At 39.1% G+C, this 20,978-nt stretch overlaps 1 protein-coding gene across 3 annotated transcripts in view; it reads left to right on the forward strand.

Moving 5' to 3' along the window:
- Positions 1-20,978, forward strand: part of SLC23A2 (solute carrier family 23 member 2) — a 1,130,684-nt gene that overhangs the window by 685,596 nt on the left and 424,110 nt on the right. For all 3 annotated transcript variants that reach the window (XM_044083095.1, XM_044083098.1, XM_044083097.1), the window contains exon 6: positions 18,218-18,306. In XM_044083095.1, coding sequence (XP_043939030.1) covers positions 18,218-18,306 — 89 coding nt within the window. The remainder of the gene's footprint in view (positions 1-18,217; positions 18,307-20,978) is intronic.

A 20,978-nucleotide genomic window follows, 5' to 3' on the forward strand; every position in this document is an offset into this window, starting at 1 on the left:
TGATTAGCAGCAAACAAGATCTGGGGAATTACACCACTGCATGATGGGATAGCTATTCAGCCACGAGCGAAGTGAAAGACTTTGAGCTAGTGTATTTGGCCGAGTCAGAGCCGAGGATCGGCTCCGAACCCAACCAGTAAGAATGAAGGGCGAGATGGACAACAAACATGGAACATTATGGTGAGTACATAACTTCTTTTTTTCTACATCAACATTTGCGTTTAACTTTATTCTGACTTGCAGCCATGACTTATAAACTTTTGCAGAAAGTTACTTCTGTTTACAGACTACAAGTTATAAACAACAAAGAATAGTTACTTCAGCAGCTATAATTAGAGGTGTGCGCAAATGCAATCAATTAGGTAAGTAAGCACGTGCTGGAAAGTTTGAGTGACTGGAGTAAGGCAGTAAGGCATAGCATTTTTTTCACTTTTTTAAAATTTCTGGTTACTCTGTGAGGGCTGGATGGTGATTTGTTGAGGGCCAGATGTGCACCACTGGCTTAAAGGAAGCTATAGTTGACACTGATATTTGCTAATGTAATTGAAATAACAGATGATCTGGATTGGCAAGAATGAAATATTAAAAAAAACACAAAGCTCATGGGACAAATCTGTAGCAAGATGTTTCTTATGGTGGATATGTAAGAGTATGAGTAATGGTTAGTACCGATATTTTAGACTGTAATTATTTATAACAGCAGAAAAACTAATAGAATGTAGTTATATAGTTAGAAGTGGTTTGAACTGACATCTGGACTTGAAGGGTTACCTGGGAATGAAGGTATACAGTGGATATAAAAAGTTTACACTCCTCTGGAGTTCCGCTGTGGTGACTCCTAACTGGGAAAAGCCGAAAGACACAACACTCCTCTGTTAAAATGCCAGGTTTTTGTGGTATAAAAAATGAGACCACAATAAATAATTTCAAAACTTTTTCCACCTTTAATGTGACCTATAACTTGCACAATTCAATTGAAAAACAAATCTGTTAGGGAAAAAAATATAAAAAATAAAAAATGCACAATAAGCTGGTTGCATAAGTGTGCACACCCTTAAACTAATACTTTGTTGAATCACCTTTTGATTTAATTACAGCATTCCGTCTTCTTGGGTAGGAGTCTATCAGCATGGCACATCTTGACTTGGCAATATTTGCCCACTCTTCCTCCCTAAATCTGTCAGATTGCGAGGGCATCTCTTGTGCACAGCCCTCTTCAGGTCACCCCACAAATTTTCTATTTTATTTATGTGTGGGCTGTGGCTGGACCATTCCAAAACTTCAATTTTCTTCTGGTGAAGCCATTCTTTTGTTGATTTGGATGTATGCTTGGAGTCATTGTCGTGTTGAAAGGTGAAATTCCTCTTCATCTTCATCTTTCTAGCAGATGCCTGAAGGTTTTGGGCCAAAAGTGACTGGTATTTACAGCTGTTTATCCCTCCACCTTGACTAAAGCCCCAGTTCCAGCAAAAGAAAAGCAACCCCAAAGCATGATACTGCCATCACCATGCTTCACCGTGAGGATGGTGTTCTTTTGGTGATGTGAAGTGTTGTTTTTGCGCCAAACATACCTTTTGGAATTGTGGCCAAAAAGTTCAACCTTGGTCTCATCAGACCATAACAAATTTTCCCACATGCTTTTGGGAGACTTGATGTAGTTTTGCAAATTTTAGCCAGGTCTGGATGTTTTTCTGTGTAAGAAAAGGCTTCCGTCTTGCAACTCTACCCCATAGTTGAGACATATGGAGAAAATGGGAGAGTGTTGTCACATGTAGTGCACAATCAGTACTTGCTAGAAATTCATGCAGCTCCTTCAGTGTTGCTGTAGGTCTCTTGACAGCCTCCCTGACCAGTTTTCGTCATGTCTTTTCATCAATTTTGGAGGGACGTCCAGTTCTTTGCAATGTCACTGTTGTCCCATATTTTCTTCACTTTTTCACTGTCTTCACTGTGTTCCATGGTATATCAAATGCTGTGGAAATTTGTTTGTACCCTTCTCCTGACTGATACCTTTCAACAATGAGATCCCTTTGATACTTTGTAAGTTCTCTGTGAACCAAGGCTTTTGCTGTAGCAGGCAACTGAGTAAATGCCAGGAAAATCCTACTAGGACAGCTGAACTTTATTTGGGGTTAATCAGAGTCTCTTTAATTGATGGCAAGTGTGTACCCAAGAAGACTGAATGCTGTAATTAAATCAAAAGCTGCTTCAGCAAAGTATTAGTTGTAAGAAAGTACACACTTATGCAAGTAGCTTATTGTATGTTTTTTATAGTTTTATATTTTTCCCCTAACAGATTTGTTTGTTTTTCAATTGAATTGTACAGGTTATAAGTCACATTAAAGGTGGGAAAAGTTTTGAAATGATTTGTTGTGGTCTCATTTTTTTATATCATAAAAACCTGACATTTTAACAGGGGTGTGTAAACTTTTTATATCCACTGTACCTTTCCTTTATTATTCTTCTTCTTTCGGCTTTTCCCGGTTAGGGGTCGCCACAGCGGATCATCTGTCCGCTCATGATTGGCAGTGGAGTTTTACGGTGTCGAGTTGCCAGCCCGACGCCCAACCTTCCACAGAAGGCACACACACACACACACTCACACCTAGGGCCAATTTAGAGTGTCCAGTCCACCTACAGCATGTCTTTGGGATGTGGGAGGAAACCGGAGCACCCGGAGGAAACCCACGCGACCACAGGGAGGACATACAGACTCCACACAGAAGGCACCCCAGCCGAGAATCGAACCGGAGAACCTCTTGCAGTGGGGCGACTGTACCTTTCATTTTTGTAAAGGTTAAATTATAATATTGTCCCTACAGGGGTGCATGCAGACCCAGGTATGTTGTTTAGTGTTGACTTATTTTAACTGTGTTCAAAGTTAAGTTTATACTGATACAAACTTAACTTACAGTTGCCTTGAATTATTGGACCTGATGATTCTAGCATGTAAGTGACATTGACTTAGTGTTGCCTGGAATTCCGCATCAACAATTATGTATATGTGTCTTATGTTGTATTTGTAAGTTGGACTGACTGTTGAAATAATGTTTAAAATGTTAAAATGTGGAACTTTCATTCGTGTATAATAACAACGTTTTGCCAGAAAGTAAGAAGAGTAAAAATGCATTAAAACACTGATGGTTTCTAGAGTCGCTCAGAAAACTGCACCACTAGCAAAATGTTTCTTCTGTCTAAACCAACTAAAAAGTATAACTAATGTATTAAAATATGAAATTAACAAATCCTTATATAGCCTTGACTATGAGCTGGCACTGAAAGATGTATCTGTGTGTGTGTGTGTGTGTGTGTGTGTGTGTGTGTGTGTGTGTGTGTGTATATATATATATATATATCTATGTACACATGCACACACACACGTAAATATATATATATATATATATATATATATATATATATATATATATATATATAGGGTCTATATTAGATAAATGAAAGTTTATCTTACCGAACGCTGACATGATCGAAAATCCCAGTATTCGAAACTGCAATTGTGGGGGGCTGTGCCCCCCACACCCCCGCTAAATATATATTCCACCTCTGAGATCGCACTACAGTGAGGAAAGGGCAAATATTCCCATCTTCACTCTACCACGATCTCACAATTGCGGTTTTGAGTTCCAGGATTTTCTCCTAAGTCAACGTTCGATTAGATAAACCTTTGTTTATCTAATATAAACCCTATATATATAATATATATATATATATATATATATATATATACATCTATATAAAATACATTTAAAATGTCGAATGGCTGAAACATAGAACAGCATAAAATTGACCAAAATAAGTTGAGACTCAATACCAAGAAAAAACTGCTAATTATAAGTAACAGTTCCAGGATTGCGCTGCAGTGGTGAGAGGGCAAAAAAAAAAGTCCCCACTTTAGGGCAATCCTGGCATCCTACTGTTTTCAACCTTTTGTGGTCAAGCCATTTGACAATTTACATGCATCCCATATATATGCAGTAAGACACAAGGGTATGTGGCATCGAACAGGTATTTCACAGTTCAGGGGTGTTGTGAATGATGATCAAAGGGCAAGTGTTTTACAAATCCTTGGTGTGCGGTAACACTGGCATCCATTTTTTGCAGTTTGAATTTTAAATTTAGTGGTGTATAGGTTCCTAGGTGTGTACTAGGCCAACGGCCCTGGAGCCTTTACAAACCTAACCCATAGAAGTGCCCTGGCATCATGCTCTATCAAGTAGAGCCACTGGAATGATCCCCAGGGTGAACTTTCTGTTTCAGACTCAAGAATCCAATGCCAATAGACAAAAAAACAGCATTTTTTGCAAAGCTTTCAGGTCACAAACAACTTCCTCAGTGCCGCTATATGTGTTTGTGACCCGGAGGCTGTACAATAAACGTTTTCTGTCTTTTGGCATTGGATTCTTGCGTCTTAATTCTACTACTGCTTCTTCACTCCATTTATTGCAGTACAGACTGTTTTTGTGAACTTTCTGTTTCCCATCCACTCATCAAGATTTCTCTTGAAAAGGGCCAGTGAGGTGCTGTGCTTGACATGTATGGGAAGTCTATTCCAGAGCATGGGCAGTCTCTGGGTTATGAACCTGTCCCTACAGCTTGTTCTGTTGATTGTGGTAATGAGGTTGAGGTCCCTGGAGCGTGTGGTGTGGAGGGATTGGGATTTCTTTAGGTGTAACATTTCTAACAGGGCTGGGTCAAACATAGCTTTGTAAGTCAAGCAGAGATCGCCTCTTAATAGACTATATGAGACAGAGAAAAGCTGGAGTTTTTTTAATCTGTCTATTTAGGGCATATGTTTAAGGCCTAGGATCCTCTTCATGAGGTACTTTTCTGGCCTTTTCAGCTGTTGCAGGTGTTTAGTGAGGTACATGCCAAATGGAGCATTATACTCGATGACTGGTCTACTGAGGGAAGAGTAGAGAGAGATGATGACCTCTTTCTTCCTGGATGCAAAACCCTTGGTAATGAGATGTGCCACATAGCAGGACTTTCTGACCACAGTGGCAGTGTGGTGGTCAAAGGAGAGGTTGCTGTCAACCTGTGTCCCCATATCTCTTATAATGCCTTCAGTGTTCAGTGGGCTACCATCAATGTGTTAATTAGTGGGAACTGAGTTTTTCTCAAAGGGAATGGTGACACATTTTTTGACATTAAGCTTAAGGCCATGGTTTAGACACCAGTTGTTAGTCTCAGTGAGGCCTTTCTGTAGGATGTCTACATCACTTAGGGAGGTAATAATGGCTCCCAGCTTGCAATCATCAGCGAACTTGGTCAGCCAGAGTCCCTCCGTGTTGGCCTGGACTTCTGAGAAGTAGATGCCAAACAGGAGAGGACCCAGGGCCGATCCCTGTGGGACTCCACTGATGACTGGTCACCAGTCTGACTTGGAGTCTGCTACTTTCACACTGTGTGTTCTATCTGTGAGCCAATTTGCAACCCACCTAGTGATATAGGGGTTGATGCCTAGTTTGGTGAGTCTGTCAATAATTCCTGAATGAGGAGTGGTATCAAAGGCCTTGGCCAGATCGAGGTAGGCTGTATGAACTGCCTTGCCATCATCCACAGCTGTGCTGACTGACTCAAAGATGTCAACCAGGTTAAGTAGGCATGATCTACCCTTCACAAAACCAAATTGCGTGGGATCCAGCATTTGGAGGTTCCCTATATCCTTGTTAATTAGATCCATGATGATGTGCTCCATAGCCTTATGTATCAGACTCATCTGATTAATGGGGCGATAATTCCCAGGGTCTGTAGTCGCTCCCCTTTTATGGAAAGGGATGACTGTAGCAGTGCGCCATTCTGTAGGGACAAAGCCTGAGGTGAGTCTGTGATTGAACAAGGCACACAGGTGTGGTACCAGTTCACTTTGTAGTTTGTGTAGAACACAGCCAGGGATATTGACAGGTCCCATGGAAGCTGTATTCTTGGCCTTGGACAATGCAGCTTTAACCTGTGCTGTAGTGATGTTGGGTGCCTGGCATTCTTCCGGTATTGTGATTGGTCCTTTGGGGGGGAGAGGGGTAAAGTTGGCACTGAATCTGTCGGCCAGTATGTTGGCAATATGTGTCGGTTCATTATAGGAGGTACTATTGTGCAGTAACTCAGAACAAATCTGGGTATTGCCATGGAGATTCTTGTTATAACTGAAGAAGGCTTTGTGGTTGTTTTTAGTGTCTGCCACAATTCTGCCTTCATGCATGATAATTAAATGATACTATTTTATCATTCCATCCAATCCGACTGTTGAGTATCAAACCACTGCTTGGATTCATCTTGGCAGTTAGCTAGCTCTATAGTATATCAAGGTCCTACATATTTTCCCACAATCTGTTGTGAGCCTACTCCTTCAAATTGTTTGCTGCTATTGTGAGTGGATCTTGTTTTTTTGGCAGGCAACTTACTGTCATTATTTTACCTGTGTTTACTAGTGCTTCTCACAGATGCCCGGTTATTATTCTTGTTTAGACTAGCTTTTCCTAGGAATTGTTACGTAGCTCTGTTTTACTTTTAAGTACCTCAGCTTCCTTGATGTTGGGCAGCTTCCTAACACACACTTTTTTTTTTTCTTTTTTTAACAAAAAAGCAAAAGTGTATATTGTTAGTTACTCATAATTGTATTGCATTTATAGTATTATTGTTTGCTTTTATATCTTTTACTTTATAATTATGGAAATGACCTTTAGAAAGTGTACTAAATGTGGGCATAAGCTCCCATGATGCACATGATCTTTGTTTTTTGGGTCCAGAACATCTTAACGTTGATTCTTCCACTTCTGAGGGTTTTGGTCCTTTGTTCTTAGCAGACAGGAAGACTGAGTTAAATTTTAAAGGACTTCTTCCCTGTGACTCATCAGGTATACCAGAAAAGACGAGAAAAAAGCAAGATTGTTAAAAGGGGAAACAAGGATCAGGGAGTTTCGTCTTCTTTCCCAAAACTAGCAGAATCTTCCCCTCCTGCACTGATATGCAAATCACCATTGTTAGAAACTATAGTGATTAAGGACAAGTCTCCCACCAAGATCAGCAGTAGACATTCCTCAGAGTGAGAATTATCCCACTTAATGTGCTCAAAACCACCTTGCACATTGTCTGCTGCAATAAGCTTGGAGTCATTCTTAGTGCTGGGTTCTTCGATATTCGAGCCAGCAGCACCGATGTCTGCCTTGCGGCTGTCTGGATCCTTGGTGGTGGGGTTTCCCTCCTTTGTGCCACCCATGTCTTCTTTGGTAGGGAAGGAGTTGGTATTGACAGATGTTCCCGTGATGGAGACAAACTCCTTTTCAGCCTCTGAGGTTATGAAGAGTGTCATAGCCACTTTTCCCTCATGGCTATTGATGAGGCTTCCTTTACTGCCGGCTTAACCTCGAGATGTCCCCCCATCAACTTTTCCACCCATTCATAAGGTTTTCTGAGGACAGAGCAGAGCCATTTCCTTCAGAAATTAACAGCAGTTGGGATCTGCCTCTTCTGCAGACTCTGACTTCCAGCTGGAGATTCTTAGGGTGAGAGCATGCAAAAAGAAACACTTGGAATTCCCTTTGGAGCTTGTTACCTCCATCATGGACTTTGATACAAGAGGGTATTTGTCCCGTTTCCCTCTCGAAGGCATGACTTTTAGTGAAGTCCTGGAATCGATGAAACGGGGTGCAAATCCTGGTCTTCCCTACCACCCTCTCATGATGAGGAAGTGCTGTTTGATGCATTTGGTTTTTCCCAATCTACCTCTTAGGTAATTTCATCCCACTGACAGATTCATCGATTTGGTCACCAGGAGCACATGGTAGGAACCTTATACAACTGAAGCTATTCCACGCAAATCTGATAGTCTTGTGTCTCCCTAATGATAGGCATTTTGATTTATAGGTCCTCTGGTGGACTCAGTAATTGTTGCAGTGGCCACTAAGAAGGAACTCCTTGATGAGTTGTCTGCTGTCCATCCCCCAAACAAAGAGTTGCAGGTGATTGACAGGATGAGAAACCGTGTTTATCCTCTAGCACATTTGGCCTGAGAGCGTTAAATTACCTGATACACATGAACAGATTCCAGGCGTATGTAGCTAAATAAGCTCTGGATAATTTAGGTCAACTTATGGCACATGAGTCCACTAAACAACTTGAGTACTCCAAATACCATGCTGAGCATCACCATCTCCTCCATGTGTTTATATGACAGTGAAGCGAATTGAGTATCCACGGTGGCAGGCACTGGCATAACCATCTGATACATTGCCTGGATCTGTATTTGTGACTTCACTGACAACTTCAAGGAAGCTGCTTGAGATGATTCCTCACTATTTGGCAAGAAGTTGATAGGGTGTGAACAAGATGGGAAAACTCTGCTTACATGAGAATCAAATTTAAAAACCACCTGAGATCATTCACTGGGAATCAAAAGGATTCCGAATTTTTGTGGTTTTGGAAATCCCAGAATCAGCCCTGTGACTCCTTTCCAATACTGGCAGCCATGGCAGAGGTGGTCCATTTAATGGGTACAGAACACATAGCAGAAGCGGTCCACAGAATTAGAAGTAAAGAGAACCCTTTTCAGAAAGGCCTTATCAGCACTCTAGAAGGCTTGTCCAACTTTCCATCTCTGGAAGCTCTGGGGTGGGGTGATTTTCTCTTGTCCTCTAACCTTGCGGATGGTCAACATGCGAGACAACTAGATAGGAACAGTTATATCCATAGACCATACCATACCATACCATTTTCCCAAAGGTCTTCACATCAGAAGCTGCAGTTGCTAAATATGCAAGTGGCTCAATGGGAGATTTCTGTCTTGCTTCACAAAAGAGCCATCCAGGAGGTCCAGCAGACCAGAGATAGTCAGGAGTTTATTCAAGATTTTTTTAGTTCCAAAAAAGAACAAGGACCTGAGACCAGTCCTGAATCTCAACGGTCTAAACCTGTTTGTAAAAAAGACTCCATTCATAATGGTTATGGTGTTACTGATTTTGCCCAGTCTCAAGGCAAATGACTGGATGTGTTGTATAGACCTCTAAGATGTCTACCTTCATATAAAGATTTGCAGAGGAGTCCAGGAGGTTTCTTTGCTCTGGGATATGAGTTAATCATCTCCAGTTCAGAGTCCTGCCCTTTGGTCTCATCGCAAGTACTTGGCTGTAGTCGCAGCCTACCTGCAAACTAAAAGGGATAAATGTTTTGCCATATCCAGGCAATTGGCTTCTAGCTTCAGCAACCAGATAGTCCTTACGAATAGCCATAGACTACTTTTTACAGCCCTGCCTGTCTTTAGGCATAGCTGTAAACTAACAAAAATCACAACTACAGTCCTCACACAAATTACCTTTATCGGGTGCCATCTTGGATGCAAGTTGATGCCAAATGTCTCTCACCCCAGAAAGACAACTCTCCCTCAGTTTCTCTATTTGAATCATTTACAATCATCAGGAACCCCCGGAACCGATGTTCCTAAAAGTTCTGAGCTTCGTGGCAGGCACGGTTTCTATTGTAATTGCACTAGGTTTTACATGAGAATTCTGCAGAGGATGTTATCCACACAATAGTCACAACTAACAGACTCCCCTCCAGTGTCCATTCTTGCAACTTAGTCATGCAGAAAGCAATTAAACTGGTGGCTAACGTCCCTGTTCCTTCAGTTAGGACGATCATTTCTTCTGCCTATCCCAAAAGCAAAAGAAACAATAGATGCATTTCCCTTCAACGTCAAATGCATAAGTTACTTTGCCCTAGTCCCCGTGCAGGGATAGTCACCCAGACATTCTGCAGTCGGCTGGTTAACGCCCCCCCCCCCGACCTCCTTTATGCCTTTCCCTTCCTTCCCTTAATAATCAAGTTTCTACAGAAAACTTCAACTTGTAATTCAAAGAAAATCCTAACCGCTCCATACTAGCACAGACAGTATTGGTTTACCCGCTCAAGCTTCATTTGATGAAGTCTCCTTGGCTTCTATATCCAAAACTGGATCATTTTTACACCCCTCCTGCCAGCCTTATCTGGACTTACAAAATCTCAAGCTAACCGCATGGTTTCTCCAGTTCCCCTAATGGGCAGGTATCTTTCTGAGGATGTAATCCACATCTTGTCTGTTTTTCAAAAAATAATTTACTCAAAAGATTTATAACAGTAATGGAAAAGCTTCTCAGTCTGGGCAACCAGTCATGGATTGAATCCTTGTAGTGATTTTATTATGGATTTTCTATAGTTTTCTGTCTAGCTTCTTTGTAGTAGGTTCCAGTTATTCCACCATCAGGATACAGTTAGCTGCCATCTCCAGTTACCAACATGGGTCCCAAAACAGTACATTTACCTTCCACAAACTGTGCAATGCCTTCCTTAAATGAATGTTTCTTCTCTGTTCCTTCATTAAGGATCTGATCCATCCTGGGATTTGAATTTAGTACTAGAGGCTCTGACTAAGCCTCCATTCAAGACAATTTTGTTCTGTAGACCTCAAATTCTTGTCTTGGAAGGCAGTTTTTTTCTTGTGGTGATTACTTCAGCAAAAATAATTTCAGGGATACATGCCGTGTTTATTTTCTCTCCTTATCTGATCTTTCACCAGGATAAGTGTCACCTTAAGAACAAGCTCATCCTTTATTCATTGGGTGACTTTCGGAAACAATAACCATTTTGTTAGCCTTTCAGTGTCCTCCTTCCCAAATTACCCCCAACAAGGGAGAGTATCTTCTACACAACTTAGCTGTCCACAGGCAGCTCAGATTCTACTTAACAGAGAACTGTAGCCTTCAGGAGAGGCTCTCAAGTGTTTGCCACATTTATTCCTATGAAATTGGACTGCAGCATTTCTAAGCAAACACTGTCCGTATAGTTAGCAGATTGTACCTTGTAGAGGTTTATAGGTTATTACTAGGCTAATGACCTCAGGGGGTCTTTTGAAGCCTAGCCATGCTTCCCCAGGTGGAATCAAACCTTGTACCTTGTGTCTCTTGAGGTGAACACTTTACCCATTATGCCAACACCAGACCCTAATTTTGAAACCCAGTCCCACTCCACAATATCTATGACTACTTCCACTGCCTTTCTTAGGAATTCTCCCATTGATGTAATTTGTGCTGCAGGCACATAGTCTGTGTTGCATGTCTTTTCAAAACATTGCAAGATGGACATAATTTCTAGAACTAGTGCTTAATTTCTCAGAGGTATCCTGTTATGATTCCATTTGGGATTTCAGGTAGCTTGGGATTCTGTCCCAACTGTTAGATTAGATGGACTAATGAAGCAGGATACAGAAGTTACATACTTAATCGTAATGTTGAATCCTTTTCAACCAAGCCCATCCAGCAGGACTCCTCCAGTCCCCTTGTCCCCATTCAAATTTGTCATGTTTCTGTTGTTCTCTGAATATTATTGCTGTTATCCTGGTACATACAATCGCAAGGCAGCAAACTCAGTCCAAATGGATAGGCTAACAAGGGAGCTTAAGGCTTGAACATGGAAGGATTGAAGAACATAACTGTAAGAAAAAAGAAGAGAAAGACGTTGACTACATGGCTCAAGCTGTGGATTTACAATGCCAGCTGGATGAGAATTTAATATACAATGAAAACAGTGGGATTAGTAAAACTAACGGAGATGAAGATCTGCCCTTTGTAACAATTGATAGAGCCAGTATTACTGTATTAGAAGTTGAAGATTTTCAGAGCCGGTGAGCAAAGATAGTCTTGTAATTGGAGATTCCATTATTAGAGTAACTGAAGTGTTATGCTTGCTAGGAGCAAAAATAGAAGATGTGATACACGCCTTGGAACGTCTTAATGTAAAGAAGTACAGAGCTGTTTTTATTCATGTCGGTACAAATGATCTCATCTGCAAGGATTCTCTGACTGTTAGTAGGGAACTGACAGCACTCTTAGATGCTGTAGTTTGTACTGGTGTTGACGTATTTTTTATATATCACTTATAAAAAGTATAATCAGGTCACAGTGAATGAAAAGATTTTTTGGATAAATACCTACATGGAAAAAATGACCTGTTTTAAAAAAATGGAAATGTGTAGTGTATCCAAGCCTAGTCTTGGGCACACGTGTTCATACAGGATGGCATGCATTTGTCAGGATCAGGGAAAACAATTTTTGCAGCAGATATTTTGCAATATTTGACAAACACTAGGCAGGCTTTTTGCCAGGTCAAAAAATTAACAGTTCACGGACACCAAAATATGATGCATCTCTAATGTTTATTTTTATTGGAAAATTTGCTGTGTTCCCACAAGATTGATATTATTGTTTGTGAAACATGATTCAAGAACAATGACTGGAAACCAGTTCTGTCAGGGTATAAATGTTTTTACTGTAACAGACATTCTAACAAAAAAATCAGGTGTTCTAATAGGGATTAAAGGTAGTTTAGAGACCAGTGATTATTACATGTTCAATGATAATGCCAATACTATAGACTGTGTAACTGTGACAATAAAGACAACCCTGGAACATATAACAGTTATTGGATTGTTTAGACCACCAAAGTCAAGGGCAGATGACCTAGAGGAATTCATACGTTTCTTGCATGAAACACGGGGGGGGGGGGGTAATATTAACTGGGGATTTAAATTTACCAGAAACAGACTGGAATAATATTGATTCAACAAAATTAGTAAGGAAATTATTTACAATGTATGTTCAGGAACAGCAGTTACTTCATAGGCTAAAAAAAATGCCTGCCAGGGGACCAAACAACACTACACATTGTGTTCCTACAGAAATTACTGTTACTTCAAGTTAAGTTTTACCACCATTGATGTGCAGTGGTCATGGGGTTATAAAGGTTAATTTGTTGCTAGAGAATTCTGCCAAACTTAAATCTAAACCAGTGCTCATAAGATTAATTACAGATTACATGGAAGCAAAACATTCACTATGTAAAACTAACTGGAGCAAGGTGTTCAATGGAAAAACTGTAGATGGAATATGGAAAGTTTTGAAAGAGAAATTGTTTAAGTGCAAAAAAAAAAAAATGTTTAACATCGGGATCTAGGCATACAGCGTCCCCATAAGATCAAGATACCTGATGAAGGTGAGAGACAAAAAATATAAGAAATGGAAAAGGTCAAACTACAACTTTGAAAACTGAAACATACACACTGGACAAACAGATTAAGCATAATAGTGTGAGACAAGATCAAGAAAAATTTGAAGAAAATTTATATAAAAATATTGAGCATAACAGGAAAACTTTTTATCGATGCATAAGATGTGGAGGGAGTAAAGACATGCAATTAATAAACTGTGTGCAGATTGTAAAATTTATTCTTAGACACAACAGATTATAGATATATTTACAAAATCTTGTGCAAAACCGCTTGGCTCCACAAAAGGGGTGACAAGTTTTCCTAGTGACATCCAGCTAACCTTAAGTACTGGAATCAAATTAGACTATATTGAAAAAGAACTGCACAAGCTGGATCAAAACAAAGCACAGGGAGGAGACAGAATTAGTAACAATGACCTGAGAAAACTTCAGCAAAAACTCACGGTACCATTATATCCATTATTCACTGGGTCATATAAATTTGGGGAGAGTCATCAACATTGGAAACCTGTGCTTATTAAACATGTCTTTAAGGGAAAGGAGAGTAAAACAAGCCCAGAGGCACATAGACGCATAAGTCTACTTTCATGTTGTGGAAAAATAATGACTAGATAATATTGGATAAGTTATTGTCAGAACTGGATAGGTTGGGACTTGAAACCGTATGTCATCATGCATATGTTGAAAATAGATCTATTACCACCTGTAACATGATGTTCTTTAAGAATATAATAGCCATGAATGAAAACTTTTGCTGTGATATAATTTATATAGATTTAACTTCAGCATTTGACAAGGTCTTATACAAAACCTTGATCAATAAATTAGTACAACTAGGTATTGACGTACTCTTGATAAGATGGATAGCTGCATGGCTTACAAATAGGACATGGCAAGTATGCTACATCAACTGGACAGGTGAAATCCTTGGTTACAGTCAGGGTGTCCCACAGGGCTCTGTCCTAGGCCCTTACTTGTTTAGATTGTATCTTTCAGACCTAACTTTTTCACCTGAGGTTTTCTACAGTCTATATGCAGATGACTTGAAATTGGGTAAACTGATTACATATGTTTACAGATAAGGCACGTCTGCAAAATAACTTGACTAATTTGACCATTTGGGCACAGGAGAGTAATATGCTGATAAAGACATCAAAAACTAAATATATGACATTTAAGAGACATAAATTGAAAGGTGAATATGTAATACTATACACAGTGTTTGAAAATGTAGATTCATTTAATGACCTGGGTATATGGGTAGATCCAGCTATGAGGTTTTCTAATCTTATCAGCCAACTGGTTAGTGATAGTTCTAGAACTATTGGTTGTATAAAAGCATTTCTAAAGTCTAGGAATCATAAATGATGAAGTTATTGTTAGTTACATTAGACCCAAATTTGAGCATGGAATAACAATATGGAAAACCCTGTAAGAAAACAAGCATGAGTAAACTGGAAAGAGTACAGCGGTGATTTATCAAGGGCATCTATGGATGTGAAAATTTAAGTTAGCATGAAGGACTAAAATATCTGAACTTGTACAGTGTCTCTTACAGATATCTGAGGAGAGCTTATTCAGGTGTATAGGGTATTTAGAGACAGCTATCTCTGGGAATGTTTAGGGTTATCAAAAAGTACTAGAGAATCAGACAACCTATGTACAAGATTCTATAGGAATGAGAAGTGTACTAATTGTTTCTCTGACAGAGTAGCTGATGCATGGAACAGACAACCAAATTACATTAAAGCAAGTACCGGTTTAGATATTTTTAAGAACAGCCTAGACACCTATTATGGGAACAAGTGTTTTGGTATATTGGCAGGCTAGAAGGGCATTAATGCCCATGCCCGAAATATTTGTATATATGTATGTACTAGAGAAATTACTAATTGCCTGGATATGTGTGGCAGCTCTGTACCTAACTGTCATGTCAGATGAACTTGAATGAAATGATTCAGTGTTATGTTGTGTACATAACTTCCATTTTTGTGTATTTTAATGTAAATATTTCCTCTTCCCATTTTAACTAATTGATTGTTATGTAAGGTTATAACTTTTTAACTTTGTGGAATTTAGTATGAAATCTTCAGGGTCGTCAAGTCAAAAATACAAAACTGTCTCAAGAAAACAGAATGAAATACTACCGTATTCTAAAATATATATATAGAAAAGCAGCTAAAAACTTTCACACTTACTGTGTGACTTCATGTGGTGGGATATGGCAAACTTCGTATTATTTTTTCTTGAGCTAGTTTTAAGTCTTTGCTTGGACATTTAGTACCTGGCTCAAAATTAAACTACTGGAGTTAATTTGTACTTGGAACTGGTCATTTTAAGAAACCTTTCTTTCAAGCTGATATGTTCTGTTTGCACAGTCAAATTTATACACAGGTTCTAACACAATACAAAACTTCAGCCGAGTTCTGGCAGATGAATGAGTCTAGATGAGGAGACAAGCATGTCAGTTAGAACAATGATTCGCAAACCTGTACAGTAAACTCTCAGTCAACCAGAACTCTCAAGCAACCAGAAAAAAGTCAAAGAAATGCAGTACAATTTTCATGTGTTGCACTTTCTGCCCCCCCCCCCCCCGCAGAAACATACCTTACATTTTTAGAGGTTTAGAGTTTTAAAAAGGAAGATAGGAATAAATTCCCTCTCGCCCCAACCTAAGAACAAGTCAAATAAAAAAGTATAGGGTATAGTATTAGTTAGGCCTATTTTTAGTAGCAACTCTCAAGCAACCAGAACTAGTTATCTGCCATCTACCAATCCCCATGGGTGCCGGTTAACTGTGAGTTTACTGTATATTGTTTTATAGGTAGTATAACCTTAAAAATGTTCATAGGAGTAATGATGCCGGTGACATCTCCAATAACTGAAAGGCACATACAAGCAAACAGTAATGCTCACCAATAGTTTCTTCACTTGATTTAGCTGATATGTTTAGTGTATCTTAAAAATATAAACAACAGTAATTATGTTGGTGACAACCCCCAGGAACTGAAAAAGTACATATGTAAGCAGCATAGCTCTCCTATCTCCATCCTTTTTTTTAGGTTGGTTTAACTGTTTGTATTTTTATTGTCTGTATTTAATTGTCTGTCTTGTAATTTTTATGTGCATTTTGTTTGTGTTTAGTATGCTTTCGTATTCATGCAGTGTTGTACTCTTGTGGTCTCTATCTTCAGATTTACCTCTTAGATGAGACAGTACCTGGCAGATTCTTTCTTCACTGTTGTGCTTACGCATGCAGTTTGACTCCTGAGTTTGACTGACTGCTTTCTGTTGCTGTGGTGGCTGTTTTTACTTCATGTTATTCACTTCTTGTCACTACTTCTGTACATTGCTTCATTTTCTGTTTATGAAGTTTATGGTTTTATTTTCTTCAGGAGGTTTTGTTTTACCTTATTGGGTGCATTTTACTGTTCCTTATCAGATAATGTACTTAACTTTGTCCTTTTGTGCCCTTATTAGTGTGTGTTTAATTTTTGCTCTGTCCTTATAACTATTTTGTCCTAATGTTTTCCTTTTTAATGCAGACTTAATAATGCATTTGAACAGGGAAGTGTTGTGTTTGCTGCTTTTTCTTTGTTTGTGGAGAATTTTTGTATTTGATGGCTTTTGCCTGCTGAATGATTTCTCAAGATGGCTGTATTTAGTTGTTTTTTTTTTTTAAGTGTGCAAGGAACTAAGAAATGAATGAAAGGTCCATGTGGCTTGCACCCCATTGACGAGATAGGTTTGCTGAACAAGTGGGTAGCAATTTTGTTACTTTTCCCTTGTGTTTTTTGTTTATTTTATAAAACAATACATGCACACACACATATATATATACCCAGTGACCTTGATGCATACAAATTTAAAACTAAAAAAAAAAATTTTTTTTTTGTTTTTTACAGGAGTTATAACTGTGAAATCTCGCAATGTTCAGAGAAAGGGCATATTTATCAAAGAGTTGCAAAGTCTTGCACACCTCTTGACCATCTGCTTAATTGACCAAACAGATGTCTACTAAAATACCATTTGATTCAATTCATGGCTCCTATAGATTTTTACATATCTATAAAAAATGTTTGTGTGTTACACTGATATTACATATGTATTTATATCTCTATACATATATGTGTGTGTGTGTGTGTGTGTGTGTGTGTGTATCAGTACATATGCTGCACTAATTTTTTCTTGTATAGATACATATGTATATGGGGTGTAACATGCATAAATACGTACGTATGCATTTATATAGGAAAAACAGGAATGTAAAACATGGGGTGTATAGCTTTAATTCCTGTTGTCTAGCTACAAGACATTTTATGTCATATGGTACACATTTTGGGGTTTGTCTGCCCACGTGCTTTGATCTGTCTTCCTGCCTTCTCAGTTCTTTTCCTCTTCTGCACTGCCGCTTCTGTCAGGTTGTCCCTCCTGCCTTTGCTGTGGCTGCATGCCCTCTTTTCCTACCTTTTCTTTGCTCTTTCTGGTTTAGGCTCCTCCGGCCAGCTCTGCTGTGCTTCCCCCTTAGTACTCTTTTCTCCATTTTCTCTATCTTAGCTTACTTGTTCCTTGTGATCTGTTTTATGGCTTTATGTCTTGCCCTCTCCCTCTTAGTTTTTCCTGCTTACCCTTTGCTTCATTGCTTCCTCCACTGTCCTGACCTCTTACCTTGCTTGCTTGTCCTTCTCTAATTACTCGTTCATTTTCCTACTACTGTTGTGTTGACATTTTTCTAATTTTTCAACTTTTTTCCCTCCTGCTAACTTATCCTTTGCTGTAGCCAACTTAGTCTCATTCATAACTCCTGTATCCCCCCTGAAGCCCCCTTCATTCTCCTTCAGATCCCATATCTATTGCCACCACAAAGCACCCTCATAGTTAGCTCAAGGAACGTAACATATTGAGATACCTTTCTGTCACTGTCAAGATTAGCATTAAAACTGGAAATGTGCTAAGTCTCCGAAATAACCATGCATTCTAACTGCTTGGTTAGCTGTTGTTTATGCCTCTCTGTTTTGCTCTCAAAATGCATTGATTTATTTACTTATGTTCGTTTTTCTTTGTCACTCTTTTAAAACTACTAGGCAGACCTGTTCTTGCTTTTAAGACATTATAGGCAGCATTTGTTTTAGCCTGAAACATAATGTATTTCTGTCTTGTCTTTCAGATTGCCCTTATTCCAGGCCAGTGCATTTGCATTCTTAGCACCTGCACGTGCCATTTTATCACTGGACACCTGGAAGTGCAACTCGTCAGGTAAACTTTAAGATGTATCCCCATGGTTGAAGTAGTTTGTAGAAGTGCTGTAAAGTTCATATTTTTTGTTGCTTCTGCCTTTCCTATCAGTAAAACGAGTAAAGAAATTAGGTCCTAACTAAGGGAAGTAAACAATAGTTTTGCCAAAACAAGTAAAAGTATTCCTCCGCACTTGCATTGTATGTTAGGGGTTCATGAAAAAAACAAATAGTTCTGTTTTTTTTCTCTAGCAAATAGTACCAACTCAGTGCTATTTTTGTGAATCATTATAACAGTACAGCTACCTGGGCTATGGCTTTCTGTACGTCTCTTTACAGGTTTGCATCATTCAGGATTAGATACATATGTACTGAAGAGTAGGCCAGATGTGTGGATTCACTATTTGAGGGCTTTTAGGAAGATGTGAATTTGTTGAAACAGTAAAGAAAATACAGTTTGTTTTTATGCATGATCTTAAAAGTTGTCATTTTTATTAGTATATTTTTGCTCCATGACTTCACTTTGTAGAAAGCCTTTTCTATCACCAGTTCAAGAAACGGCAACTGTTCCTTGCCCCTCCATTTAACAACAGGACCAGAAGCAGAAATACTGCCCTTAGAAGACAAAGTCAAGCAAATATGAGGGTTTCCCTGGTGTCATCCTCCCCAACATATTGCAGGCAGTGCTATTTTCTTGTTAGAATGGACTTTACTTACAGGTACATGAGTCACGGTAGATGTTAGCTTGAGTTACATCATCATTTTTCATATCCAGAACCCCTTCTTCCTGTTGCCACTGCCACCTTGGTTTTCACCTCTGCAGAGCCATTTGCTGCTGCAATAGGTGATTTTTGATTTATGGTGTGACTTTGGGGACAGTGGGATGAGTCCAAGTAAGTAGGACAGATGTTTTTACACAGTGCTATCTGACTCACAAAAGGTTGGATGATTGGATGTCTGTTATAAATACCGGAGTAGTAAACCAGTAGTAAACATTGGCTACTTTTGATATGACTGTACTCATTCACATTTTGCTGGAAAAAAGGTCAACTCACTAAACGCAATTTCATCAAGTTCTGAAACATTGAGACTGTTAGGAAAATATTCAGCAAACCACAACAATTTCCTAGGGTGAAAGCCCTCTACACCCCTTAATGTTTATATACTAATTCCATGGTCACACAACAGTGGGAAAAGAGTAAAGTCATGTTGGCTCAAAATGTTTTTCAGGGGGGGCTGTTTTGCTGGATTCTAGATGAGGATTTGAGATTAGTATTCCCTTGTTCAGATGTCAGGCTGTCCATTTTGCCTTGTTTGCACCACGAGGACTGACATACTCGCACAGATCCAAAGGATGCCTGTTTTCTGTATGAGTATTCTCCTCTTCACAAGCTGTTTCTGAGCTGATATTCATGTGCCTAGATTTTGTAGCAGCAGTGCTGCTCGGGGAAAGAGTATTGCTTTTTTTCCATTTGTATAACCTGTTTCTAGAAACATGGTTTATAGAGTTCCAGCATTCTTTCTGTTGTTGAAATTTCGCAGCTTCTCTAGATTTTCAAGTTAAAGTTCTCTCCAGTTGGTTATGCAGTTGTTCATATTCCCTTTCTGCCATCACCTAATTTCTCTGCCTTTAACAACTAATGTTGCTCCTACTCAGTTTTCTGTAGGTAATCCACTATATACACTACTAACTCAGTTCACCCTCTCTGTTTTTTAAGCCCTTGCAATTTTCTAATCAACCTTTTATCTTTTACATAACTGCTTTACTTCTTTTGAACTTGACTGTAACTGACTTATGATACCACTGCACAATGATTTTCCTTAAGTAACTACTGCATTTTTTTTTTTGCATTTGGCTGTAAATCATGCCGGTTAATGTCTCAGACCATGGAACTGATTACTGTTTTTCAAAACTCTGGGATCCTGGTTCATTTAGTCAGTTCTCATGTGACATGAGTTGTTTTTCTTTTCAAATTATTTGAAACTTTTGTAATTGTCTGAAACTTTTCATATGTTATGTTATTGTTACTTTTATTGTAACCCTTGGAGCTTTTCTCCTCAGTCCTCCGCTGAAAATGGGCTGATCTCTTGCCCAGTGGACTTTCCTGGTAAACAGATGTCAATAAATAAATAAAGTATATCTATGTCAGACATTTTCAGAGGGAAAACAGGATGTGTGTCAATATAAATGTAGTCTAGCCTGTCCTCCGTACGTTTAGGCATAGGATATCAGCACACAACATGGCAGGATATTTTGTTTTTTCTTTCAGGTAAGAATGTCTCTCGAACTGTGCCATCTTTCCAAAAAAGTACTAGAAGTTACTTCATTGCCTGCTATTACTTTGTTGCAGCGTCTGGTTTTCTGTTACCTGCAGAAGGGAACAGACTAGTTTGTAAGACTGCATCTGAGGTGTTTACATTTGTTAACCAAAAGAAAGAAGCGCACGTACTGCAGTGCGACATTTGTACTAGCCAAGCTGTAGGGAACAAAGTACTTTTCAAGTTTTAGAGCTGTAGTTTAAAGAGTAGCCTGATGAGGAACATTAAGTCTTTTAGAAGAAATTTATTTTTAGAAAAAATCAGGTGCAGATATTTCTCTTAACAGATAGCTGCACAACAGCTTATGGTGAATATGTTCTTCGTGTTTCACTGTTGCAGTCATTACATTTGGGTAATCTGCTGGCAGGTTGCCCT

This window comes from Protopterus annectens, chromosome 9.part0, assembly GCF_019279795.1.
Source record: "Protopterus annectens isolate FY-2018-M chromosome 9.part0, PAN1.0, whole genome shotgun sequence".
Classification (NCBI taxonomy): Eukaryota; Metazoa; Chordata; order Ceratodontiformes; family Protopteridae; genus Protopterus; species Protopterus annectens.